The sequence below is a fragment of the Triturus cristatus genome, chromosome 5_1 (genome assembly GCF_964204655.1).
Source record: "Triturus cristatus chromosome 5_1, aTriCri1.1, whole genome shotgun sequence".
Classification (NCBI taxonomy): domain Eukaryota; kingdom Metazoa; phylum Chordata; class Amphibia; order Caudata; family Salamandridae; genus Triturus; species Triturus cristatus.
This window is the reverse complement of record NC_140587.1, coordinates 956,908,857-956,936,272: the sequence shown is the minus strand read 5'-3', so window position 1 is coordinate 956,936,272 and position 27,416 is coordinate 956,908,857. Positions and strand designations below refer to the sequence as shown.

Sequence of the window (27,416 nt, the reverse complement as noted above, 5' to 3'; positions counted from 1 at the left end):
AAACGCGTTTTCCCCATGCATTTTTCCATTGGACCTTTAGTCGCAGCTACAGCCCGAACGGCTGAACAGAATTACGTGAAATTTGGCAGAGAGGTAGCCATAAGGTCAAGGAAGTGCCTTTTGCAGGTCTGGTGTAAATCTGTTCAGTATTTCCTGAGAAAATAGCACTTAAAAGCATATCAATATCTATACGCGTGCACCGTGGGCGCACCGTGGGCGCACTGTGCGCGCCCCCTGCCGTGTGCAAGCGCAATTCCGATTGGTTGTTAGATGTCGGTAAACATTCGAATCGGTCGAAACCAGGAAGTGTCGGCCGCCATTTTGTCTCTCGCAGTCTGAGGGGGTGAAAAGCAAAGGTGGAGAACGTGAAAAGGGGGCAGAGTGGACAGTTCCTGACCCCCTAGCCTTGGTCAGGGGGTCACAGAAGGACCCCCAAAGGAGAAAAAAACATATTTTTTTTTTTTTTCAATCGCGAGGTGCGCTCACCGCGCGCGCACGGCACGCACTGCGAACCGTGGGTGCTCGGTGCACAAAGCGCACTGAGCGCCCACAGCGCGCGTACGGTGCACGCACGGTGAAAAACCTGAAAAAAAAAATTTATAAATACATAACTTGGCATTTAAAAAACCGTACAAATTCACTGAAAAAACCATAGGTTTCACACACGTTATAGTTACGAATTAGCATTTAAAAAACCTTGCAAATTCACTTAAAAAACCATAGGTTTCACACATGTTATAGTTAGCTGGACATTTCACTCGTAAAAAAACAATGAAATTCCCCCGTTATAGTTAGTGCAGGCAACTATAACTCACGCGACCGCAATCCTCTGCTGATGACGTCAGATATTACATCACTGTATTTAGACACTTATTTACCCATGTCTTCTTCCATTAATCTTTAGCTATACATATATTACAAATATTTATTTTTCATAAAGACACATATGTCATCAGTGATGTAATATCTGACGTCATCAGCAGAGGATTGCGGTCGCATGAGTTATAGTTGCCTGCACTAACTATAACGGGGGAATTTCATTGGTTTTTTACGAGTGAAATGTCCAGCTAACTATAACATGTGTGAAACCTATGGTTTTTTAAGTGAATTTGCAAGGTTTTTTAAATGCTAATTCATAACTATAACGTGTGTGAAACCTATGTTTTTTTCAGTGTATATATATATATATATACATACTCCACACAGTCCCCTTAAAGCCAAGGAAACACTCGGACACTCCGTAGAAAGCAAATATTTAATCCAGCAAGCAGAACGACGCGTTTCACCTTTACGGCTTTGTCACGCTCGTAAAGTCAACATTACACCATGTTTAAATACACCACGAAAGTAAGTTAACCATAAAAATAGAAAACAGACTTCTCATACACATGTGGCTAAATCAAACCGAAAATGGCAACGATGGTTACAGTACCCAGTTTCACTGCCACATCTAAAGATATCAGTGAAAGCGATGTATCTGATGGTAATTTGTCGGATGTATCTGTCTCAGGAGCAAATCAAGAAGTACCACAAGATTCTCAGAAAAAAGCGAGTAATTTTTTATTACAATTTCAACTGATAAATCAAAACAGGTCAGAGTTCCAACAGGATGGAGGCACGTACAGAGGACGGGGACGAGGAAACAGAGGAAGAACAGGAGGAACCAGCAAGCCAAAAAGAGGAGGAACAAACGCAGACAAAGCTCCCATGGGAATGGAAACAAGGGGCAGGAAACAGAAAATATGACTGTCATCAACCTTTCCCAGCGGTCTCTTTCCAGTGATGAAATTGAGACTCTCTCCTTTGGTATGTCTTTTTGCCCTTCTTCCAATATGAACTTTGCACAAACTAGAATTGACCTGTTCCTGTTCTCTAGAAAATTAAAACTGAAAAAGTGGTTTATGACTAAACCTACGCAACATGGTACAGTGAGCAATACAGTGAGTAATAGTAACTTAGATTTGAGTGATATTCAATTGTTACATAACCTGTATACTTCCACTGAGACTAGCACCATTAGTGAGGATGTCAGTCCTGAGTTGGATACTTGGGGCATAGACCTTGATCACAATCCCGGGAGTCAGTTCAAACCCAAGTCAGTATTTTTGCCCAATATTCAATGTGACGCCATAGAGGTCTTTGAAAAGGGTGTCCTACATGATCTACATAAACTTAGATTCAAAAAGATTCAAGGAACAAAAAAGAACCTTACAGCTGCACAAATTGCATCCATCGATCAGTTGGTGGGGGACAAGAGCATTGTTATCAGACAATCTGATAAAGGTGGTAATATTGTTGTCTTAGACAAAAAGAAGTATTTGGCTGAAGGTTTGAGACAACTCAATGATACTACCTGCTATTGTCAATCCAGCATGGCTGAGGTTTTACAATCTAACATCATGTACCGAGAAACCCTTGTAGAATGGAGAGAGAGAGGTTTGATTGAATGGGAGGAATTCAATTATTTATATTGTGCTCATCCTAGAATACCTATTCTATACCTACTCCCCAAACTGCACAAGAGTATCAATGACCCACCGGGTAGACCCATTGTGTCTTCCATGGGGTCATTGCTAGAAAACACATCCAAATTCATTGATTATTTTCTAAGACCTTATGTAGTGGCTTTACCATCCTACCTGAAAGATACCACCCATTTCCTCACAACTGTTGATGGTATACATTGGGAGAAAGATTACCTCTTGGTCTCCCTTGACGTTAGCAGTTTGTACACCAGTATCCGACATGATCTGGGTGTGCGGGCTGTGAATCATTTCTTCAAATCTAGATCCATTTCACTGACCAACCATTCACAGATGATTTTGAAGATGATTGAGATCTGTCTCAAAAATAATTTTTTTATTTTTGATGACACCATATACAGGCAGTCACAGGGCACAGCCATGGGAACCTGCTTCGCCCCCAGCTATGCCAATTTGTTCATGGGCTGGTGGGAGGAGCAGGTTGTCATGGAAATGGCGGAATTCATCAATGTGGCCCTGTGGCTGCGCTACATTGATGACATCTTTTTTATTTGGTGTGGTGATGAAAAGTCTGTCAGAAACTTTATTGATAAACTGAATGACAATGAACTGAACCTTCAGTTCACTGAACATGTCAGTGAAAAATCTTTAGAATTTCTGGATGTTTGTTTGGAGGTAGTAGATAACCAACTATGCACCAAACTTTTCCGTAAGCAAACATCGGGGAACAGTATATTGAGTGCCAACAGTAGCCATCCACGCAATCTGATATACAGCATCCCCTACGGAGAGCTACTAAGAGCTAAAAGAAACTGTAGCTCTAGTGAGGCATACATGCACGAAAAGAAAACTATGTGCCAGAGATTCAGAGAACGGGGATACACGAACAAAACAATTCAGGAAGCGATTTCTAGAGTAGAACTTAAATCTAGGAATGATCTTCTGTATCCCCAAGGTAAGAACGAACAAGAAGAAAGTCTCAGATTCATCACCACATTTTCAGGTCAGGCAACTGAAGTACGTCAGATCCTCAAAAAACATTGGCATGTGTTGCTTACTGACGATCATCTTAAAAAGGACCTGGCTAGCAATCCCCAAATTACTTTTAAGAGAGGACGTTCATTACGTGACTTATTAAGTCACAATCACATTACTGAACGTGAGAGAAATTTCTCCAAGGGGATACCAGGTTTTAGGTGTTGTCGTAAATGCAAAGCATGTAAAAACAGCAGTGATTGTAACACATTACTGGTACCTAACACCAATAGGGAGTTTGTTATTAAGAAAAAACTCACCTGTAATACCACGTACTGTGTCTATGTTCTGATCTGCCCGTGTAACATGTGGTACATTGGGAGCACGAAACATGAGGCAAAGAAAAGAGTCTTGGAACATCTCCGTGCCATACGCAACAATAACAAACAATATTCTTTGGCACGACATTTCTTTGACAATCACATGCAAGATGACACACTGGTTCGAATGGTGGTAATTGACACTGTTGATCTGGGTGTAAGAGGTGGCAATAGAGAATTGTCACTCAGAAAGTTGGAATCTCGATATATCATTGATTTGGGCAGTCTGGCCCCCATGGGGTTGAATTTAAGTGAAGAACTGGCAGTACATTTGCACAATTGAATTGAACATGTATTGTCTGCTGTAAAGAGGTTTTCAGTTTTTAACCCTAATTCTTTTTCATTTTCAGATACTTCTCTCACTTGTGGACTATTTAGTTGAAGAACATCTATTTATATGTGGACTCTTGGCATTCTGGTCAAATGCAATGGCCCACTTGGGCGTAACTGTTTAGAGGCATGCACTTTGTCTCGTATTTTTGTACATATATGATGTTGACTGAACAACCTGTGAATATGTTCTCTTGTCTCCTATTGGAGTTGTACAAGTGTTTTTCTTGAGTTAGATTCACACTATTTTGAGCTGTTACCCGCACATGCAGCTAATGTGGCCACTGCCTGCTATGTTTCAATTACGACATGTATTCATACCTCACTGTCCACTTGGACGAAAATCATGTGGTGCTTCTCCCCTCTTCCATTTTTTTCAGCTTACATTCGGCAATGTTATATCATTTCCGTTTATGAATTGTTTTGTAGGCATATTTACTTAATTGTATTTTCTGGTATTCTATTTTTATGAATTTTTAGTGACTACCATCAAATCTTTTTGTCATTAATGGAATTGGCGATTAGTGCACTGGTATTTTCAGGCTATACTACATTGTAAGATGGCCGCTGCATTAGCGTTTTGATTTAGCCACATGTGTATGAGAAGTCTGTTTTCTATTTTTATGGTTAACTTACTTTCGTGGTGTATTTAAACATGGTGTAATGTTGACTTTACGAGCGTGACAAAGCCGTAAAGGTGAAACGCGTCGTTCTGCTTGCTGGATTAAATATTTGCTTTCTACGGAGTGTCCGAGTGTTTCCTTGGCTTTAAGGGGACTGTGTGGAGTATTTACGAGGAGTTCCGGTATCCTGACTCGGACCGCCCGCGACAGCCCTTGGTTCATTACCGGAGTTGGTGGAGTGCATATATATATACATATATATATATATATAAATTCTGTAGTGTAAATAAGTTCCAGTGAGGTTGCCCTCTACAGTTTAGATTGCAAAAATGATTTATTAGCAACGCGTTTCACCCTCACTGAGGCTTCGTCACAGGCATGTATAGAGTGCCAATCTATCATTTCTGTTGCTTATTAACAAAAGAAGAAAATTGTTTATGTTCCCTGGGTCCCACAAATTATCCCATATAATTTGCTTATTTCAACCTATGCTATCGACTTTGTCCTTGGTTGATCAAAGTGATAATACACGATTTCCTATTAAATTATAGCTAATGTTTCATATATTCCGACCTAAACAGTTTAATTGGAAAAAGTAATCATGTTATTTTTTAACTGTAAAAAATAGTGATAAAATTCTCTTTGAAAAGCTAGAAAGTAAAAAAAATTCTCTCAAATATATGGACTAACCCTAGATAATTTCCTCACTTTTTGCAAAAGTACAGTATATAAAAGTTGTAGTTTCTACACTCAGTTCTTCATCCTGGTTTAGATATGATGGGAACTCACTTTCCCTAAAATAATAAGTTTAGGTTCCAGTTTCTGTAATTTGAGCTGACAGTCACTGCCTCTGTTATTTGGTTTTACTGTGGCTATTCTATAATACTGTAAATGTTTGGAAGGTTGAAAGAACTTGCACGGTTTTCACAAGAATATTGATATGTCATGTCTTTGAAAGTGCAAGTCTGTGTTCTAAGATCTTCCTTTTCATTTGAAAACGAGTGATTCCTATATATTTAAGATTACCAGGGCACTCAATTATATATCTGATATAATCCATAGTGCATACACTGCATAAATGCTTTATCAAGTTACGTATTTCTTTATGGTGATTTTGTTTTATTAACTTTACCCCTTTTGCAATTAATCCATTCTTAAGCCTTCCTTTGTTGCAAATTACAAATTCGATCCAAATTTGTCCACGCAGGACTTTATTTTTTTTCTCGTTCACAAAGTGGTTTTGGAGCAACATATCTTTGAAAGGTCCCGCTCTGGCATAAATTATTAATCCTCTTTTTTTTCTGAGGCTGTTTATATATCTTCATTTCTTAATAAAAAAAGATCAATGTTTTTGTAAGGTTTTTCCTTACTTCCCATCTGCCTGCATTAAATCTAGTTATGTATCTTAACTTTTCTGTTTTCTTTTTATATTTTTTATCTTGGTTAGGTGTCACTATTTCATAGGCTTTACTGTATGTGTTCTTTGTCTTGCTTTATTTAATATATGGAATTGGTATTCCCGTTATGTGAATCTTTCAATGCTTTCATCTATGTTGATTTAGTCTCAACAGTTTTCCATATGGCATGTTCCACTTTTAGGAAAGTTGGTGAAAACATTTAACATGGAGAACATTGTTTGTGTTACTGCACCAGTTACTTGTTAAATGGTTTGCTTTGCAGTAATATCGATCATATTGTGCATCGTGTCGATTGACATTTATTCAAAATGATAATTTCTAAATCAAAATTCAGAAAATTTGATAAAGATTTATGAACTTTGAAAAAGTGAACACCTTCAGTACCTAAATTGGCAGTGAGGTCAAGATAAATAAATATGTGCATAGACCCAGTGCCTTCTTTTCAAAGCAAAGGCCTGCTCAGTGGATGCCACGGACAGGGGCACTTATGGACCGGGAACTTTAGGCCATTCTCAGCAGGCTGTTTGAACTGGGGTACTGGGTGCAGGGCGTGGCAGAAGGCCATGCTGTCTGCTCAGAGGGCACTAAGCACAGACTCGGGCCATGCCCAGTAGCAGTATCAGACTGGCCTATAGTAAAATACACACAAATGATGTTGGACTGGACTATAGGGCATTAGGCAGTGCCCAATGGGCTGGTCAGACAGGTCAGGGTGTGGGACGGTTTTCTGGCTGTTTGTCGGCCGGTTTTATTGTCTGGTGGTCTGTTTTTTCTGATGATGTCCCTGATATTAAAATAAACATTGCCCGCAGCAAGCTCAAGTCTATGCAGTCACTCATACCTTCCAACACAACTATACAATATATCTACACAAGTTCAAAACTGCCCAAGTTTACAAACGTAGACCACTTTTCAGTTTTCTGATGCGCAAATGGGGGGCACTTTTATTTTGATGCCCCTGCCTATTTTCTCTCCCAGTCCGACCCTGCTCAGTAGATCATTTGGGCAAGAATCAAAGTACACATGATAAAAGCACAAAAGGTCACTAAAAATCTTTGTTAAAGGGAAGTTTTGACTTTTTTTAAAAAAACAATCTTGTATTTTGCAAAAAACATTAATTCCCCTAAAACTTCAGTTGAGTAAAGTTTATTGAAATACTCTGAAACACACTCCTCTCCTAAAAGTTGACATTTTTGGATAACCATACATGCATAACTCTCTCTCCCCAGAACTGAAGTCCAATCGCTATGACTCGAGTCCCCAGGGTATTGCCAAAGTGCATGTGCGCTCATTTCTGAACAACTTGAATTGTATGGGTTTAGTAGTGTCTGAAAGTCACACCCCGTGCCCAGGATCAAACATGCAGGGGTAAATGGCTTGTACTGTCAAATCTAGTGGCATAGGGCCTTCTCAAGTGGATTTCACTCTATACATTACATTTAGAAAGCCTTGATGCAGAGAGGGGTCAGTATGTCTCTTGTTCGAATCTGTGTGCGTACATATATGTCAGGGTGTGTGGAATTGTCACGGGCAGCACTGTGGTCGATCCTGCGAACTTGCCTTAGAAAGGCCCAAGGCTGACAGGCTTGACTGGGCGAAACACGTGTCTGTTGAACATCTGCCCAGATGCGGTGGGAGCCTGAAAAATACGCAGTTTGAATGTGGAAAGCCTAGTGGTGGAGATGGGCTTTTAACGAACTGCTTAATTTTCTCACTTGCTTGTGAAGAAGCTGTTTGGAATCAACATGTTCTCCCTTCCTCAATAGCCCAGCACGCGTCAGAGGGTAACATTCCCCTTGTCCATCGTGAAAACTCTGCTTGGCCCCAGATTTACCCTTGCTTACTTCTTCTTGTTTCTGTGCTTGCCCGTGGGGTTACCTCTGCAGCAATAAAACGCAGGACTGTCTTTCATTCAGCCATGGGGAGGGTCGCGGCTGTCACAGGTGTAGCATCGGTGCCATTCATTTGTTGGCAGCATCGCCCTGCTCAGATTGGTTCTCGCCGCAGGTTCGTAGAGGTCACTGAGACTTGTGGTGGGCTCCACCCCCTCCCCCTGTATGTGTGTGTGTTTTTCTCCTAATCCCGTGTATGTGTGAGCGCGTGGATGCGTGCGTGTGTGCGCGCGCCGGTGTGTCAGATCGGCGCTGAGGCTGCAGGAGTGCACGGATGGCGGATTTCACACACGCCAGGCAGCCCGGGATGTTTCCCTTCTCCGCCGCCTCCTCCGCCGCCGCCTCCGCCCCCTCGCCGCCCGGCTGCGCCCCAGACACGGGCGGCCAGGGGAAGGCGAGGAAGAAAGCCTTCTATCTTGTGAGGATGAAACCGCTGAAGGAGCCGAGCACCAACAACAACAACGTGTCCTTTGTCATCCACTGTCACATCGGCAAGGAGATCAAGCACATTTGCAGCAACTGCAGCCGCGGAGAGGAGGCCCGGGACGGTGAGCGCTGCGGCTGCTGCCTGCGGATTTATGATGCGCCCAGCGGGGCTGTGTTTATCTGCCTGGCGCGTGTTTGCGTGTGAATCCATACCTGTGCAACGGGTCTGTGAATGTGTTTCTGATCTGTGGGGATGACAGTCAGTGTGTGCCTGTGTAGTTTACGAGTATTTGTGCTTTGTGTGCGTGAGTGTATATCTGTGTACATGGAGCGCACGTATGTGTGTGTGGCGTGCCCGTGTACATGTTTGGAGTTTGTGGGTATATGTGTGTGCGCTTGTGAGTCAGTACGTACTTGCGCAGTGTGTGTGTGCTCGTGCATGTGTTGTGTGCAGGGACAGTTATGTCTGGCGTCAGTGGGTGTCGTTATATATGTGCGTGTGTCTATTATTTTTTACGTCTGTGTGCGTTAATATGTACAGCCCGTTTGTCAGTGTGTGTTGTGTGGAGGGACATGTCTTAGTTCGTGTGTATATATGGAGCCAGCTTGCCAACGTGTGTAGTGTGGGTGGATAGGGCTCGTGCGTGTTTTTGTGTAGAGTGTAAATACTGAATGGCTGTGTGTTTTGAGCCTGCGCGTCAGTCGTGGTGTAGGGGGTTAATTCTTGTATTGTACAGAGTCCATATGCTGAATGCCTCTGTGTATCTTCTGTATTAAGCCTGTGCATGTCTGAGTGTGTTGTGTGGAAGGGGAGGAGTTGTCCGTGTTTTTCGGTAGAGTTTTCTGTTGTGTGGCTGTGTAGTTGTCTGTGGCTGCATGAACCTGTACTTGACCGAGCGCGCTGTGTGGTGGGGTTTACAATCGTGTGTGTCTGTCCAGGCGGGTCAGGGTGTATCAGTCTCCGACAGAGGGTATATTTACATCCTTCTAGTTCAATGCATAATGCATGCTCCTGTCAGCCTGCCTGTCAGTCGCTGGGGTCTTGCAGGTTCTTTCTCCGGTCAGTTCCTAATGAGCGACGCCCACGGGGTGCAGGTGTTGTAGACGGACGTCTCTGGTCAGCCCGGAGCCCGTCTCTGACATTCACTTTAATTGGAAAACGGCCCCTGCAGCTTTTCTCTTCATTATTTGCCAATCTATTTTGGCTGTTTTTCCAATCTCTGTGCTGTTGATGTTGATGCACTAACTTTTTTCCCCTGCACCTACTGCGGTACAATTTTCCCGGCCTCCGAGTATTGATGTTTGGGACAGCGGTTTTACACTGGGGTGATCCTGAGGGGACGCTGCCGTGCAGTCAGCACAACACTGGGCCGCGGTGGTATCGATCCGCGGTTTTTATTGGATTGTGGCGTGAGCTTTTCGATCAGCTCAGCTCTCTCTGTATCACGTGGCGAGCATCCTTAGTCTGTTTTTAGAAGAGATTCTAAAGTCCAGGCTTTTTTACCCACAAGGCCACGGCAGTTCTGGAATCGTGAAATGGGGAGAACCGGTTGTGCGGAAGAAAAGAGCATTTCTTCTAAATCGCTGCTGTCAGCATTTGCAGAAAGCAGAAATGGAGCGCGAGGCATTGGACGCGCTCGTGCAGAGTACCACGCCAGACGCCGCTGCTTCATTCCTGGCTGTATTGTTTTATATTGTGTTCACTATCTCAGTTGTTAAGGGTGTTTTGCCTCGTATTCGTGGGCCCCGGTGCTTGGCATCGAGGCCTGAGGGGCCGCTTCATTTCTTGAAGGTCAGCAAGATGGCCCCCTTGGGAAATGTTATTGTTTACTGATGGACCTCTTAGCTGTTGCGGGTGGATATGTGTGTGCCCTCTTCAGCTCTTTCGTTTTTGTGTTGCACCTGAAAGTACTTGGTGCTTTTAACTACCGTCCCTTTTTCTTTCATCCAAAAGGCCCGCGTCGATGGCAGGACCAGTGGTCCTGGTTGAAACTCCAGCTTTCCTATCTCTACGGAGGCCCATGAGCAACTCCACATTCTGGAAACCTGCAACTATCTGTGAATTTGTTGTCTACAGCGAACTCGCCTCTGTCCCTCGACAAACACCCGGGTCCGGTCCAGTTAAGTCAAGGAGCGTAGCTGTAATAGTGAAGCAGGTGCAGTGCACCGGGGCCTGGAGATGCGGGTGACCCAACTCACCCCAATCAGTAGCTGTTTTAAAAAAAAAAAAAACGGGGAATTGAGGACCAATTGTCTGGCTTGCATTGGGGCCCACTGCTCTTTTGTCCCAGCACAGTTAAGTCAAGGGGACCTCTCTGATGGCTTTTGCTGCGTGCTGTCCTGCTAATGTTGTTTTACTGGAGCCTTGGTTTATTAATCTGCGGAGGAGTTGTTTTAAGATAATTCCAGCAAACATGGGAGTGCTTGGCGGAAATGCTTGGAATGCATGACAATTAATGGCGCTGTGTGTTTTTTGTAATCTCTTGTTAATGTGGTGAGCTAATGATAAGCACAGCTGACCTGCCTAATCCGCTGACACTGACCTTGCTAATATTCTTCAGAGATTGTGGTTTTCTGGATCAGGGACACCATGTTAAATGGAGTAAAAGGCTCCACATAGGATAAACCACATGATTGGTAATTTCGGTCAGGAAACACTGGGTCCTCAGAATGTCATCTCGCACAGACTGATAAGTCCCAGTCTCCAGCCGCCCTGACGTTTATTTCCTCAGTCCTACTGTGAGTCTCATGGTGCTCCCTGCTCTGCTACCATCATTCTACTTTAAGCAGCAAATTACAAGACACAGCGGCCTGGCTATAAAAAGGCTACGTTTTTCATACCTAACACATTCGCTTACGTACAAACGAACAAGACTAATTGTAGCATGTTGGAGTTCCAAGTCAAGGCCGTGTTCCGTTGAAGTAAACAAAATAAACCAAAACAAAAAATCAGTGTTGAATATTCAACAGTTGTCCAATAGGCCTTGTTCAAGATGGCGGACCGACTTACAGTGTGCCGTGGAATACCAGTCCCAGTAGGAGTTACTGGTGAGCAAAATTGAGATTGGCGTACATTATTCCATCATCTTCTCCTGAGAGCTCCTGCGGGCCACCACCCATGTAATCCTCTACATTGTTACCCGCCGTACAGTGTTGTATGGCACTTTGAATAAAAAAAGGGTTCAGAAAGACTCACACATTGACCCATTAGTTACAGTCTGCGTGCCATGAGCAGAGCGGGAGGCTTCCAGGGGCTAAAGGTATTGAAGTGATTTAGATCTTAGTGAAGGGCCGTTTGTGGGAGGGGATGAGAAGTCAAACTCCTGCACATATTAACTCGACAGTCAGTTGGAGAACCCTACTGTCAGCCCTTCCCCCATTGTTCCACTTTTTGTACTGCACATTGTTGTGCATCCTCTTCCTGCATTGACAGCAGGCCTGTGCTCGAGGCAGCAGAGTAAGCGCCAGCTTTCCTTTGTTTACCAAGCATATTTACCAACAGTTCTAGGAGGAGGGCGACTCAGCAGCTCTCAAACTTATAGATGATTTGAGTTTGCCCAAATGAATTCCATAACGTAACAGTGGAATTCCCTTAATTTCTTTGAATTTTATGCTTGATGGCAATTGTTTCTCCACATCACTGCTCCACTTATGCTGAATGAGTTGCAGCAAAACTAATTTTTAGCTGTTGGTGCATAAAGGCGATTGTACTTTGAAAAGTTTTCTGCCTCAAGTGTTTGTTTGGCAGAGTGTCCGGCACTGATAGGTATAAAAACCATCCATGTTGCTTTATTGAGCAAATGTAGGATCCACTTTGTGGTTCATGTTGGATTCTTTTAAACTCTGTTATTGCTGCCTGGTATGTTAGTCTGTTGTTTATTTGTTGTGTTATTTAGTTCTTCTATTATCTGCCATTATGGGGGTGGGGAGGAGGAAGGTACTTCACTTGTCATTCAGGCTGACTCCATGTCTGATGTATGTATTTTCCACGTAACCAGACATCACAATTTTGTTTTTAAACCAGACAACATGGTAACTGATAGTATTGAAAATTGCGAAGCCATTTAATAAAATGCACACCTACATCTGCGGATGGAACAGCCTGTTAGCACATTTACGCCTCTACTGTTTCAGTTGGAACTAAAAAGTGTTGTACTGTGGGCACAAATTCATCTTGCTGTTGTAAATTCCAATATCTGTTTGAATGCCTCATACCACATAGAGAAGGCATGACTTTTAACAACTTCTATATCTCACCTGTTTAAAACTCATAAAATGCCTAGCCTTCATGCAGGTTAGTTTATGCTCCATTTCGTCTAACTGAATATCTCCATTTGCTTGTCCTTTTTGAAGAAGTTTCCATGGCTGCTCTCCATTTTCCTTCAACTCCTTAATTTTAGGGAGTTAAGTTTCTCATTTACTCAAAGCTTCCCTCTAACTTATTCTCTTCCCTCTGCCATTTTACACTTACCTGGGTACTTCTATCTCCCTCTGCCTATTCCTGCAACCATACAACTCCACTCTTCCAGTCTCTTAAATTCCAATAATTCTTCTGTTTGTAAGTTCTTCCCACATGTCCTCTGATCACTGCCACCACTCTAACTTGCGCATCATCTCCCTGCCAAGTTCAGGTGTATTTTCACCCACCTTTCCTTGCTTTCCACCTTTTCCCTATCACTTGCTTTACCCCCTATTTGCAATCCCTGTTGACTACTCAATACTATCTCCATTTTGACTCTCTCATATAGGCCCTTACCTGTGGATGGCTACAGGGGCGGCTCCTCCACTAGGGCGGAGGAGCGTCGCCCCACTGCTTTCTCGCAGTGCAAGAAGCCGTAATATAAAATTGTAAAACTACCATTTTATGTTTCTGCTTCTTGCGCTGTGAGAAAGCATGTGTGTATGGTTGCGGGTGGGCGGGCGGGGCTGCTCTACAAGCAGGGCCGGGCAGGACGTCCCATCAGTAGACATTGTCAAGAGGACCCAACCTTCCCTCCCAACATGTCTTAAGATGGTCCAGTGCTCCTGGGGCATTGATGATTAGGGTGCAGAAAATCTGAGAAATGCCTGCCCTGCCCAGCGTGTCCATGAGAAACTTAGCCTCGAGAGGGAAATTCAGGGAGGGAGGCATCACATGGTATGTGGGTGTGAAGTGTGTGCTGTTGTTGCAGCTCTTTGTAAAATTGCAAAAAGGTGAGTGCGTTGGGTCTTGGAGCTCCTGAAAGGAGCCCATATGTTCTAGGACCACACGTCGCCTAGTTGCGCTATTCCGGTGAGGTCCAATCTCCCAAACTCCTCCAGCGCTGCCTCCTCCTGAAGCCATGTGCCATGCCATAAGGGGGTTTGGAGTGTTGGTTTGGTGTCCCACTTAGTATATCAGAGTGCAGCCCTCCAGGCGCGGAAAACCACCCGGGTCACTACAGGGATAGTCGCAGGGACTTGCGATCCATATATCATACTCATAATCCAAGGGAGCCCCAGGGATGCCAGCTCCAACTGGTAGGCAGGATCGGACCAATCTCTGATTTTTCATGTTTAGTATTATGATTTTATCTTTTATGGTTCTATGCTATAAAAAACTAATGAAGATTCAATGAATGACTATTCATCCTACTCCGCTCTGATCCCTGGGTTGTCATGTGGTCATTAAAGGTTTTTGAAATGTAGGAGTTGGCTTAGATCTGGGTGATAAGCACATCTGGCCCTTCTTTTCCAAAATTATGGGCAAGGTTAACCAGATATAAGGGGGGCTCTTGTGATACCATATTTCATGTCATAGTTACATGTATTTACAGGAAGAAATGATGACACGTGACTTTTCTCAGTATTTTGGCAGGTCGATATTGAAACCATAATGTTGTGGTATAACACTACGAGCAGTTCAGTGGTATGATGGATGGAATCAGTGTGGATCTGTTTAGATCCTACTTGGCTTTCGGCTTCACAAAGTCCTCAATTAAGCGATCTGTTTTCCAGCAATCTACTAGGTACACTAATATTCACAAATGATTCGGAGTGATTATTGTCTGATGCGCGTATTGGGTATTTCCTTCACCCTCATCTTCTGCTCTCCGGAGTATCGAGAGGGAGCATAGACTCAGAAATCTAGGCTGTGATGGACAACAAAAGTGTAAGCAAGACGTGGCTGCCTGAAGTGGTATTGCCTGTGTGTGATGAATTTAGGATCACATTTACTATTGTACCAAGGTTATAAATTAGTACATCTAATGTTGCAATTTTTTGTTGTTGTACTGACTTTTGATTTTTATTTAAATAAATGGAGAAAAGGGCTTGCTGAAGAAAGCCATTATGATAATTGCCTGCCAAACACAACTTTACATTCCTCGCTCCCTCTCTTCTTTCACTTTCTCCTGCTTTGATTTTTGTTCACTTCATAGTCTCCTATTGTTTCGCATCAACGTCCATCAATGCTCTTGAAGCAGTGGAAAAAATGAATTGTGACACAATACAGTACACTGTAAAAGAATAAAATATGCATTTTTACTTCTGGTCTTCAATCGTTGCTGTTTTTTCTAATGTTTTTTCTTTCATCCCTACCTCAGTTTGCCCCTCTTACTCTTCGTATCTTTAATGTCCTTTCTCCTTCATCCTGCTATTCCAGCCTTTGTGTTTATTCTGGTACCAGTGTTCTGCCCTACTTCATTCCCATTCTTTCTGTGCTTTCTCTATATCTCCCCCTCCCTCTCCCAGCTCTCCTGTTCTTTACTTACAGTTCTCTCCTTTGCCCACACACCACCTCTTCCCCACCTTTACTTCCTTTCTTGCCTGTGCCCCTGTTGACGCTTTCTTCATTTTCACCGCCATTCCTGCCTCCCGGGCCCCCTTCTGTTCTCTTCATTTTTACTTCCGTTCAAACCCAGCCGCCAGTCTCCAAGTCTCTCTAGGTTTGTCTGCATTCTTTTCCTCCCGTTCCTTATTTCCTCATCGTTTCTCTGTCTTCTTTCCCTCTCAGTCACTCCATCCTAACTTTCACTCGACTTTCTGTGCTTTCAGACAACTTCCTATTTTTCCTTCGATTCTTCCTCCTCTATTCTCTGTCCACCTCTCGCCATCTTTACATCTATTATTTTTCTTTCAACTCTCTGATGTCCTGTTCCCCCAAGCTTTACGATGGTTTCTGCTTTTTAGATCTTCTGCCACTCTCCTGACTTCTACTTCCCTTACTCAAGCGCTCCATCTTTCGCTCTTCCCTTCTTTACTTTCATTTCTTTAGTACCCCCATTTGTCTTATGTCTTAAGTTCTTTTTCATTCCTGCGTTCTCCATTTGTCACCCTTTCTCTTCCTCCTTCTTCCTCCCTTTCCTCTCTTGCTTCCTAAAATAAGACCTTGTCCCTAGAAATGAGTGCTGTTGCCCACAAATTAAGTACTGGGCCATAGTCCAATTTTCCTACAGCCCCTCCTAGCTGCCAGTCTTTTCTTTCTTTTCTTCCCTCTTCTGTTCCACTCTTGGCTGCCATCTGTAATTCACTTCTGCTCTCTCCAGGTCTTAAAGCACTCTGAACACCAGAAATAGATCAGTATATCCGTAGTGTAATATGAATTCAGGGTCGAGGTAGATACCAGTATAAGAAGGAAACCATATGGAGCAAAAAGACGTGTCTGGCTATGATTAACACGGAGACATCTGTTAACATCAACAGATCTGTGGGAGCATCTTATAATTTATTTTTTATTTTTATGACTCAGTGGTATGTTTTGATTTGACAAAAATGTTTAGTTTTTTTCAGGGGATAAATTACTCATTGGTTTCCGTTAATGTTCATTGTTTTCCTCATTAGTAGGATGTATTTATGAGGCCGCAGCAATTTAATCATATTTCATCAGTAAATATTGCTATACTGTCGTAATTGGAGAATGCATAGTTATTGACTTACTGCCAATGCCAAGTATTTAATCTGTGTGTGTAGTTTAGTGCGGACCAGAGCCATGAAGAAAGAACAGTAAAAGGAACAACAGAAAGTTACGCCTGAAAAGTTCGGGTGGTTTACACCTATACAAACTATATCGTTCTAAATTTAAACTTTTTTCGGTCAAAGTTTAGTTTGAGAAAGGAGAAATAAGCAGGGGACACACATTATTTTTTAAATCAGTCAGTTATTTGGGTAAGAACATTTAAGGCAATACGGCCCGAAAAACACTGACCACTTAATGTAAAGAAAGGTGTATACCCAACAGTTCCGTGTCTTAAGTCTTGTATAGGCTATTAGAACATTGAAATGGCGAGCGCTCCATTGAAGACAATGGAGTGCTCCGAGCTTCTTTTGGCTCGTAGGAGCCCTGAGCATCAATATTTCAATGTTTGTTCACAGCTGTTGCTGTGAACAAAGGCCTTACAGAGCCCGAGGGGGTTTCAAACCCCTCGGGCTCAGTAAGGCCTTTGTTTTACATATTAGAATATTCTGCCCTCTAGCGGCGTAATGTTCTAATAGCCTTACAGCCCTCAGTAGCGAGCTCTACCGGCCATTAAACGCCCACTCCCTTGTTAAGGGCCCTCACCTTCGACACTGGGCTTTAATGCTGCAGCGGGCCTTTAATGGCCAGGGGAGCCCGATACGTCAGACTCTAAGGCTATATTATAATGGCCATCTCACTTATACAAAAGTTTTTTACCTAAAAATCCCTCCCTTAATCCTCCTTCAACCAAACATTCCCAAAAATCCAAACACATATTGTCAATTTCTTAAATCTTTAAGACCTCATGATATCTTTTCCCTGTTCCCTCACCGTTCCAACATGTCACTTATCCAATCTTTAAACTACTTCCCCATGGTCTGTAGCTCCCTGCACTACCCCCTTCTAAACTCGACTCATTCGAACAGTAACAACCAACTCTTTTGTATTGTACTCAAACCTATGGTTTCCATAGTGCCTACCAGATAAACCCAGGAAAACGCATTTTCCTGCCACTCCCGGCAACTCAACCCCAACTTACCCTTTACTATCAGAGCTCCATCTTAAATATCAACCTCATAATCTTTCTCCCAGTGCTTCGGCTATTCTGTTTCTCAATTTTAACGATTAATACTTTTTCCAGGGTGTGTAGATTAAAAAAAAATATCTACTCGTCAAGGGGACTAGATGCTTCAGGAATCTGCTTGTTCGGTACAAAAAACATCCACTTCGCATTTTGGTGCCTTCCAGTGAAGTGTTATATGATAGCAGCTTTCTCATTATGTCAGATATTTTATATCAGGCTCGTGATTATGCCACAGCTCATATGATAAAAGGCTTTGGATTCTATCAAGGCTCTAATTTTGGCACCTTTCTGTAAATCTACATAGAGGGAAGTAGGAGGGAAACGGTAGTGTCAGGGTTGGAATGACCCCTTGAGTGAATGCACGCCCACACACTTTCCTGCATAAAGGTATTCACTAATACCATGATACCCATTGACACGCTTTGACTTTGACAGCATCCACCGCGTCCTTCGCTCGTTATGTATCCACTACTGCCATAGCTCTTCCTTATTGTTGTATGTATTGTGCCAGGCAATAGTTTGACATGTTGTTGTATTCTTTTGTGAAAACTCAGTAAAACAGATTTTGAGTAAAAAAGGTATTCACTAATTGCTCTTGATTTTACACATTTGTTTTTTATAAACAAATTTTATTGTGTCAGCAATCACATACAGGGCAGGGTCCTTGATCACAGAGAGCAACTGCCATATTGCACACCACAAATTACTGATATTGACATTTAGTTTACATTTTACCAAGAACAAAATTATATAACACATAACAACATAAACGTTTGAACCCTAGTCCTTTGCACTGCTCCACTGCTGCGTCTCTTCTGCCCCAACATTGCTCGCCACAACATTTGAATCCCAAACAAACCAAGTATTCCCTCCCCCACCCGGCAACCCCCGTTGATTTTACACATTCAATCATTTTTAGGTCTTGCGTTTGCCAAGACCTTGGACTGTAATTAAAATATATATATATATCTAATTAACTTACTTAGATGGGGTTTCAGTTAGCCCTCTTCGCCCATTAGTCTATTATTGTGCCATTTTTATTTTTCTTCCTCCCTCTACATCACGCATCATAGGGCAGTCAGTCAGCCTACTCCAGCCATTCGCTAACTTCTCCGTGAGTGAAGACATTCTGCCCTTTTACAAAGCAGTTCGCTTCAGTGCTATGGACTACTGTGGCAATTTGTGCTTTTTGAGACCAAAAATTACTTTTACTTTTATTCTGTGTGCTTTTAGGCCTCGCCTGAGCCAGCGTGCATGCGCTGCCCTGCGATGCTTTTAGTAAGGGCTTTAAACTTGGAATACACGCTCGTGCGTGTGCTTTTTTCTTTTTATTACCCGCTATTGGCCTTTGAGTGCGTGTCTACGAAAGGCAGCACGCAATTGGCTAAAGGCGGGTGCATGTCCCGCCTTCTCTATCCCCTGGCCTAGTGAGCAGCAGCGCGCCGGGTGCCAGCTGTTTCGGGTCACGCCATGCTTGTTTTGTTTCTGCCCTGCCGCAGTTTAAATTGTAGTTGGAAACGAGAAAAGGTTTTTTCAGTCTTTATTTAAAATACGAACGTCTCTACTCAGAAGAGGTCCAACTGCTGGGCAATTTACTTTAAAAGTAGAATCGGGCTTGCCAAGACTGCTGCGCGGATCCTTTAAAAGCAGGACTGCCTTATGCACCTGCCTTTAAGAACAGTTGTTGGCAGCGAGTTCACCAGAATGAAACGCTGTGGAGTACTGGCTACGATCGGATAGCCTTGTTCACTCTGGTAGCCTTTTCTTTCAGTTTGACTTGGTCACGGAGCCCCCAGGTTTTCCGCTTTTATTGTAAATAGTGCGCGTCAAGCTAAGAAATTAGGTATATGTTTATAACATTTTTAGTTGCTTTATCTCATAAGTGGCAGTGGTTTCAGAACCAGTATTTCACAGAGCTTCTGGGGTATCGTACTGTATGCCGTAAAGCCCTTCACCACCTCACTAGGTATAGCAAGCGCTATAAACATCCAATTACAGTACAGCATTGTATGCAAATTATTATCCGTATTTAGCAGATGCAACATAATTATGGATTTCTTCAAAAGGAGCCCTACTAGACTCAGTCTGATTTCATCCCGCCAGTTTGTCTTCTGTATCGTGACAAGTAATTAGCATTTTTAATGACATGGCAGGGAGCGTTGTCACGCATGACTAATGAAAAAGCAATAAACGATACAAAAATCACACTAACTGTAACATTGCACTAACACCTAACTCAACTCTTTTCATGGTTTACTAAAGTAGTAGGGTGACAATTGAAGTGTCTAATATGGCTTCTTTCGTCTACTGAAATGGCCTGAAAGGGTGCTCCCCTGTGGAAGAATGGCTTTCTAAAGCTTGCAAACACGTCTTCACAGATAGCAGATCACTGCTAGCCCTTCTCACCAGGTGTGGTTTACCATGTATTTATTTGCCCTGCCCTTCTCAGAAGCCCATCCACTGAGGGAATTAGCTTGGTAGATGAACAGTAATGTAATATTTTTCACTGTTCTTTTTTTTTTCTTTTTTTCTTCTGTATGTTTACGGACTTCTAACCACCCTGTGTTATATGAACAGAAGAGGAGGTGACAGTGGTAGTGAAGAACACCTTGTTTTAATTAGCAGCGGCACTCGCGGGCTTGTTTTTATCAGGCTTCCTTAGCCGGGCCGGGCATAGACATAAAGAAGGGACACGCTGTTTTCGTTGACTCTGCAAGCAGAGAGGCTCGTGAGAAGTGGCACTGGAGTACATACAGTATAGCAACGCTCCTGTTGTCATTAGCCTTGTGGCTGTCGTTGTTGTCGGGCACCATACTTTGGCTGCTGTTGTCGGCTTTCCTAGCTTGTGAGATGTGGTCTGTGTCGCCAGTGTATTGCCAAGAAGAACAAGCAGCCCAGACCCCCGACTGGATAATGACCCTGAAAACCATTCGCAATGGAGTACACAAGATCGACATGTACCTGAATGCTGCACTGGACCTGCTGGGAGGGTATGACAGGCTCTGCTAATATAAGTGCATCAATGGTAATAGAGGACCGTGTTGTAGTCCACCTTTTGTTTTTTATATTACTTTTGGGGGAAGAGAAATAACTAGGACTTAATGTTGGAGCCATGGTGACACTGCAGATGAGGGCACTGTCGGTTCCAAGTTAGATGTGTGGTTGTGACGTTGACAAGGCAAGCTGGAGCAAGGCTGCATGATGGCTGGCCTTGTTAGTGTGTGTGAGGGAAGCACATGGGCGAACGTGTGGCAAGGGTTGGGGAATGCTGGGTGGCTGTTGCTGTCAGTTGAGGCAGGATTGTGTTGTATTTAAAATGAAGGGGGTGGCACTCCAAATGTGTCTTTGTTTTACTGCCATGGAATTTGCGATGTCGTATGGGTGGTCATGTTACTTCCATAAACGCTGAGGGGGTGGTGTTGGTGTGGCTGGTTGGATAATTATGCACGTGCTTTCACATGTGACTATAATGGACGGGCAAATATTTTGTGCCATTGGTGTTGGGGCCAAAGCTTTTTTTTTACCTGTTTCAGCCCTTCTCTCTCTCTTCCCTGCCTCAGCCCTTCTCTCTCTCTCTCTCTTACCTGCCTCAGCCCTTCTCTCTCCTCCCTCTTTTCTCTGCCTCAGTCCTCTCTTCTTCCACTACCTCAACCCCCTCTCTTTCTAGCCAGCGCGGCACCAACTGTTGCATGCCCAAACACTTATAAGGTCCCAAAGGCGAGACCTATTGGCTATGCCAATGCTTGTTTATATATATTGGTAATGGCGTAGCAGCTCACCCTACTATAAAGTTTTGCAAAATCATGTCATTCAAAACAATGATTGATGGAGCCAAAATATTGGCAGCCCGTTCCAGATTTATTGGCTTTACCAATGCTTGTTGTAAATATTGTCATGCATCAAACACTTTTACCAAACAGTGCCTCAAAGAAATGATTCCTAAATCTAAAGTTGCACACTAGTTTATCAAAAAGTTTTTTTTTCAAGTTGCAATTTTTGGTTTGTACATTAGGAGCAGTCCTGGATCTTTCTTTCGGGCTTCTGTATTTTCTATTCCATTAAATCAGGGAGCATTATAAGTAGTCTCAAATTGTTATATTTTGCAAACCTTTATATACAGGAATTGATATCAGTAACACAAGCTGAGTGCATAGCTCACTGCATCTTTTTTAGAGAGCTGGCCTTCATAATAAAGACCTTGCATCAAAAAAACGGGTACAAGCTAGAACAATTTATACATATGGATACAAATCTTGGCTTGATTGCAGAGACTCTTCTTTCACAGATCCATTCTGTGGTACCGTAAACTGTTAGCCAAACTGTTTGTGGTGCAGGTGGTTCAGTCTACGTGTTTGTAGACAAAATAAACATGAATGAAAACGTGTTATCCTTTGTCCCAAACGATGTGGCCAGTTCACAAACTGCATTTTGTAGTACATAAAGTAGTACTACAATAGCACGACTTACCTACTTTATAATACAATCCACAAACCTAGGACCAGAGACATCTGCTTCTCCTATATTATCTGTGTGGCGATATCTGCCATGGTGGTGGTGGAGATGTCGCCACACATAGGTAAACAATTAAGTACTAAATGTGGGGAAGTGGTGGAAAAATGGGTAATGATTACTAAAACGGAGGAGTTTAGGGAAATTTAAGAACGAGTTTGGAAGGGTTATGTTAATACAAAAAGCACACTCCTAAACTAGTAAGACAATCGCGATTCACAGAATACACTTCTTAAATTTACTACACCCCTAAAGTCAGGGCCTCTCCATTTATGCAGCAGGGGAGGGCCAAATTATGCATCAAGGTTGACTAAATTGCAAGAAAAAGCAAATTATGCAGCAATATGCACCACATTTTGTGATATTATTACTTCATTATTTTGTCATTTTTGCACTTCTTAACATTGTCTGGGCATTGATTAGAACCATTTTTACCACTTCCAAATATAGCTATAATCAATAGAAAGGTGACAAGTGAACCTTTGCAAAGGGCCTCCCACTGAGCATCAAAATGTGCTGCTGTGTTTTTAATAACTTTTGAACTCTTTAAGCTGGAAACACATTTTTTATTAAACTCTACAGATTATGTATGTATCAGTGACGGATTATGTGCGAAATGCGGCAAATCAATAACTATGCGCAACACTCTGCAATTGCACAGTCGCTACTTCCAGTCGCCTGCCTAAAGGTGTTAAAGCAGCTGTAAATACACTCTCGCAAAGCTTTGGAGGAGGTCAATCACCACACATGGCCAACCACTGGCATTGCAACACTCTTCCATAGAAATCATTAGCGTCAGGAAATTCAAATAACATCCCATAGTAGCTAATTAATAAATTACATTTTATATATATATATATAAAATATATCTATATTACCTACTGGCGGTCGCCAGTAGGTAGTTATAGTTAGGACCTATTTTCCATAGGAAATCCGCAACATTCAATTCCCAATAACTTTGGCGCTGGTTGACGAATCTTCGCGAAATTTTCAAAACTTTTCGCCAGCTCTGGTCTGCTCCTATCCTGATAGTCTCGGGGTGATTCGTCAAGAGGGGGCCGAGAAAAAAGGGGGGTCCCAAAACGTGTTTTCCCCAAACGTGTTTTCCCCATGCAATTTTCCATAGGAACCTTTAGCCGCAGTTACAGCCCAAACTGCTGAACGGAATTACACCAAATTTGTTAAAAAGGTAGTCCTTGGTTCAGAGTCGTGTCTTTTGGTTAAATGGTGTAAATCTGTTCAGTAGTTCCTGAGAAAATCAAAAGTAAAATCACATATATATCTATGGGTGCGGTGGATCTGCGCACCCTGCGCGCACCCTCCCAACCACAAGCTGCATGTTAATTGGCTGTCAACTTGCTGTCAACACTACAAACCAGGAAGTGTTGGCAGCCATTTTGTGCCTCGGCACGAGGCACAAGAAATCCTTGAAAAAAGTGTGCAAAACGCAAAAAGGGGGCAGGGTAGAAACACCCTGACCCCCTAGGCCTGCTTAGGGGGTCCCAAAAGCCAAGTCCGGGGGCAATATTATTATGTGAATGGGGGGCCCAGGGGGCCCCCCAGTCCCAGGGACCGCCACACCCGGGCTTTATAAAATTATGTACAGGGGGGCTCACAGCCCCCCTCAGCCCCGGGGACCGCCACCCCCGTGGCATCAATATTCATTGGTGGGGGGCTCAAAGGCCCCCCCAAGCCCTGGGGACCGCCACCCCCGGGGGCTTCTTTAGAATATATGCGGGGGGGCTCATGGCCCCCCTGCAGCCCCGGGGACCACCCCCCCCAGGGGCTTTTCGCGCGTGAGCATCACGTAAAGTAATACGTATGTGTCGCGTGTGCACCTGGAGTCACGCACTGGTCGTATAGCGATCGTGCACGAAAAAACGCACCCATCGCACATCCTACGTGGATCCTACTCAACAATCCTAAAATGGCGGCTAGGTTCCGCGCAGTGATCGAGAAAGGTACGCTTTGGGTGCGCGACTCCCCCCAAAAAATTGAAAATAAAGAAAATAATATAAATATATTAAAAAATATATATAAAAAAACATTACTTTCAATATTTTAAAAAAAAGAATTTTTCCCCATTTATATTAAAAATATATAATGTAATTTAAAAAATAAAATATATCAAAATAAATTGTTAAAAAATGTAGAAAATGAGTATCAAAAAAATAAATACAACTATTATTACATTTAAAAATTGTCATTTAAGAAATCTTTGACATTCACTGAAAAAAACCATAGGTTTCAGACGTTATAGTTAGCAATTATCATTTAAAAAACCTTTGAAAATCACTGAAAAAACCATAGGTTTCAGACATGTTATAGTTAGGAATTAGCATTTAAAAAACCTTTGAAAATTCACTGAAAAAATCATAGGTTTCAGACATGTTATAGTTAGGAATTAGCATTTAAAAAACCTTAGAAATTCACTGAAAAAAACATAGGTGTCAGGGGACCATGTCATAAATGATGTAATATGTGACATCATCAGCAGTGGATTGCGGGCGCGCGAGTTATAGTTAGTAGAACTAACTATAACGAAGGAATTTCAATGGTTTTGTATGAGTGAAATGTCCAGCTAACTATAACACCCCTGAAACCTATGGTTTTTTCAGTGAATATATATATATATATTTATTCACTGAAAAAACAGAGGTTGAAGGGACATTATAGATCGGATTTGTAATAATATCTTACTTTACAATAAGAAAAAATCTTTAGAAATTCACGGAAAAAAGGTCAAAGGGACGTTATACTTAGGTGAAAATGTCAGTTAAAAATACCATCTTAAATGAACAATACCACTGAAATTCGCCATTTATAGTTGTCTGAAGTAACTCTAACTCCTGCCCAGCAGTAGAAGTGCATTAAAAAAGTATGAGAACTGTGATGTTGCCTGCAATAGCAGTGTGGTCCAGTAGCATGGAGGAGGGTCAGAAGTTTGGCTAAAAAACTATATATATTGTGCCCTTTTTATGGTCTTTCACCCACTTGCAACTACATATAAAATAATGCGCAGATTAAATAAAAAAATAAATGCAAGTTAAGTTAATCAGTGGGAAATGCACAATAGTACATTATAAAACCTATTTTAGTTAATGCACTGCAGAGATCTATTTGTATAGCCAGAGTCACAGAATTGAGTCTTGGTTGGTGCAGTAGTGAATAGTGACTTATGTACTTTTAGCGCTACGAGGTCCCAGCCTGTGACAGAAAGCATTGTGAATATGTAAGTCCTTATTTTAAACTTGCATTGCACTCTGTGTAAGATAGGCTAGTACAAAATGAGCAAAAAGGTTTAAGATAAAATGGTGTTCCAAAATAGAGATTTTAGTAGTACCTAGACAGTACCTAGTGTAATTTGTTTTAAATCTAGCTGTCCCTTAAAAGCATTAATTTTGCATCTCAGCTGGTAGCTACCTTGCACTATCACTCAGAAAGAATAAATATGTGTCATCAGGAAGCTTTAAGTGAGTCCATCAATTATAGTCAAAACAAGCTTCCAAGCAACCTTTACATTTGCAGATTAACCAGTTGTGGACATTTACATTTTTTTCAGGCAAGCAGGCATCCTGGCAAGAAGGCCTGCTTCATGTTTAGCTGCCTTCCTCTTCCACGATATCACACAACAGAAGACTCCCGCCTTACACTTTAACTGAAGCATGTAAACTGTTGGAATTAACCGCCCGGTTCGGTTGTTTATTCACAAAAAGTAGGGTAACTGTTTTTCATAAATTAAAGAACGTATGGGCACGTTGTGCACCTCTGATCTCACCCACTTCGACCTCTGCTTGTGCTCCTAAGTGACTGTAACTTGCGCAGCCACCACGCACAGTGTTGTCATCAATGAAGTCATTTCAAATCTTGCAGTGATGTTTCAATGATGTCATAGAATTGGTCATAATTAATGTAGCATGGGAGGCAATGCAATTAGAGTTCATCTTGTTTTGTAGTGTGTCCCAGTCATTGCACTTTATTGTTCTACAAAAATCTATCTGCCTCTTCTCGGCTCCTGGCTTCTCTGCTTCCAGCCACAGTAAATCTTTTTAATTTGGTTTCGATGTATCTTGCTCTCAAATGAGCACTTACATGTTTTTTAACTGTAGACGAAGTTGCAGAATCCGTGTCTCCAATCCACGGTCGAGAGAATCCTTCCCAACCTGCCCTATATCTGGGGAAATGAAATTCCTCTGCCCACCTTAATTTAACGATTTGTGCTGCGAGCTTGCCAGAGCTTTAATGGCAGCTGCACTAATATGTCAGAACCCACTTTACGATAAAACGCACTACAGTTAATGGGATGCCCCAATTATGAGATAATATCAAGAAGACAACGGCTCTTATGAGAAATGCAATTTCATACAGGATACAAGGATAAACTCAATCACAAGATACAATGGACTGTTCAAGGATGTAATAGGGAAACTAAAAGAAGTAGTCATACATTGATTGTCGTAAGATTTATCTGTATTTTTCTTAATTGCAAATGTGTGATGTGCAGCTGTAAGAACCACATGTAAATTCGATCTTAACACTGTGGGGAGTAATTAGGTAGAATATGAAGTTAAAATGGCAGACAGTTACATGGTGTTCACACTAGATCTGGTACACTCAGTCTTTTTTTTTTGTTCACACTGACAAACCAAAGTGAACTGTAATTGTAATGATTAAAGTATCTAAGCAGGTGATTTTAAAAGCACAGGTGGTTGAGAACAAATGAATATTCCAACAGGTGTCAGGGAGTAATACCATCTCTTGCACTTTTTATTAATTTTATGGTATAGTTCGAATACAACTAGAAACCAACAATCATTTTCATACCATGGAATAGTAATACAATTTAACTAGGAATTTAAGGTGTATTATGTATTGCATTTTGCTGATTTAAATTGTAGGAAGATGTGGTTAATGTGGTTTTTAGGTCTCTCCTGGCTATCGCGTAAGCGATCGCACAGCGAGACTTATGTAGGGGCTTCAGAAAATGCTCCCAAAGGCTTCCCAGGCGGATCGGGTGGCGGTTATGCGCACAACCACGCGCATCCCATTTGCCACTAGCTACTCCCTGCGCGTGCGCCGCCTCACGCATTCAGAGAGAAATAGTAAGGGGCACAAGACCTTAGGAATGCGGTTTATGGCCAGTGCATGTGAGGCATTCAAGCGTGAAGCTGGCATCTGGCATCGGACTTGAAAGCAGCAGACTGCTTTCACCAGCGCGCGCTCAGTCTCACTTCCTGCATCCCCTCTTACAACAATTAACTTTCGTTATAACTCACACCCCATATGCTCGTTCCCTCCCACCCTTTCTTTGATGTCCGCTTTTCTTGTTGTTTACAAACCACGCCACACACTGCTGCACGCCACACACTGCTGCACACCGC

The 27,416-nt window shown here is 42.4% G+C and overlaps 1 protein-coding gene and 1 long non-coding RNA gene across 6 annotated transcripts in view; both read left to right on the top strand.

The window, feature by feature from the left end:
* Positions 1-27,416, top strand: part of PHACTR1 (phosphatase and actin regulator 1) — a 1,250,807-nt gene that overhangs the window by 665,598 nt on the left and 557,793 nt on the right. For 2 of the 5 annotated variants that reach the window (XM_085606078.1, XM_085606074.1), the window contains exon 1: positions 8,306-8,649. The exons of 2 other annotated variants lie outside the window; for them this stretch is intronic. In XM_085606078.1, coding sequence (XP_085462204.1) covers positions 8,376-8,649 — 274 coding nt within the window. In that variant the 5' untranslated portion in view covers positions 8,306-8,375. Of the gene's footprint in view, positions 1-8,305; positions 8,650-27,416 lie in introns of those variants that run through there. One more of the 5 variants, XM_085606076.1, reaches the window with a different exon arrangement.
* On the top strand, positions 1,593-4,910 carry LOC146832723 (uncharacterized). The gene is made up of 2 exons (XR_014961323.1): positions 1,593-1,806; positions 4,189-4,910. It is a non-coding gene; the product is annotated as an uncharacterized LOC146832723 (long non-coding RNA).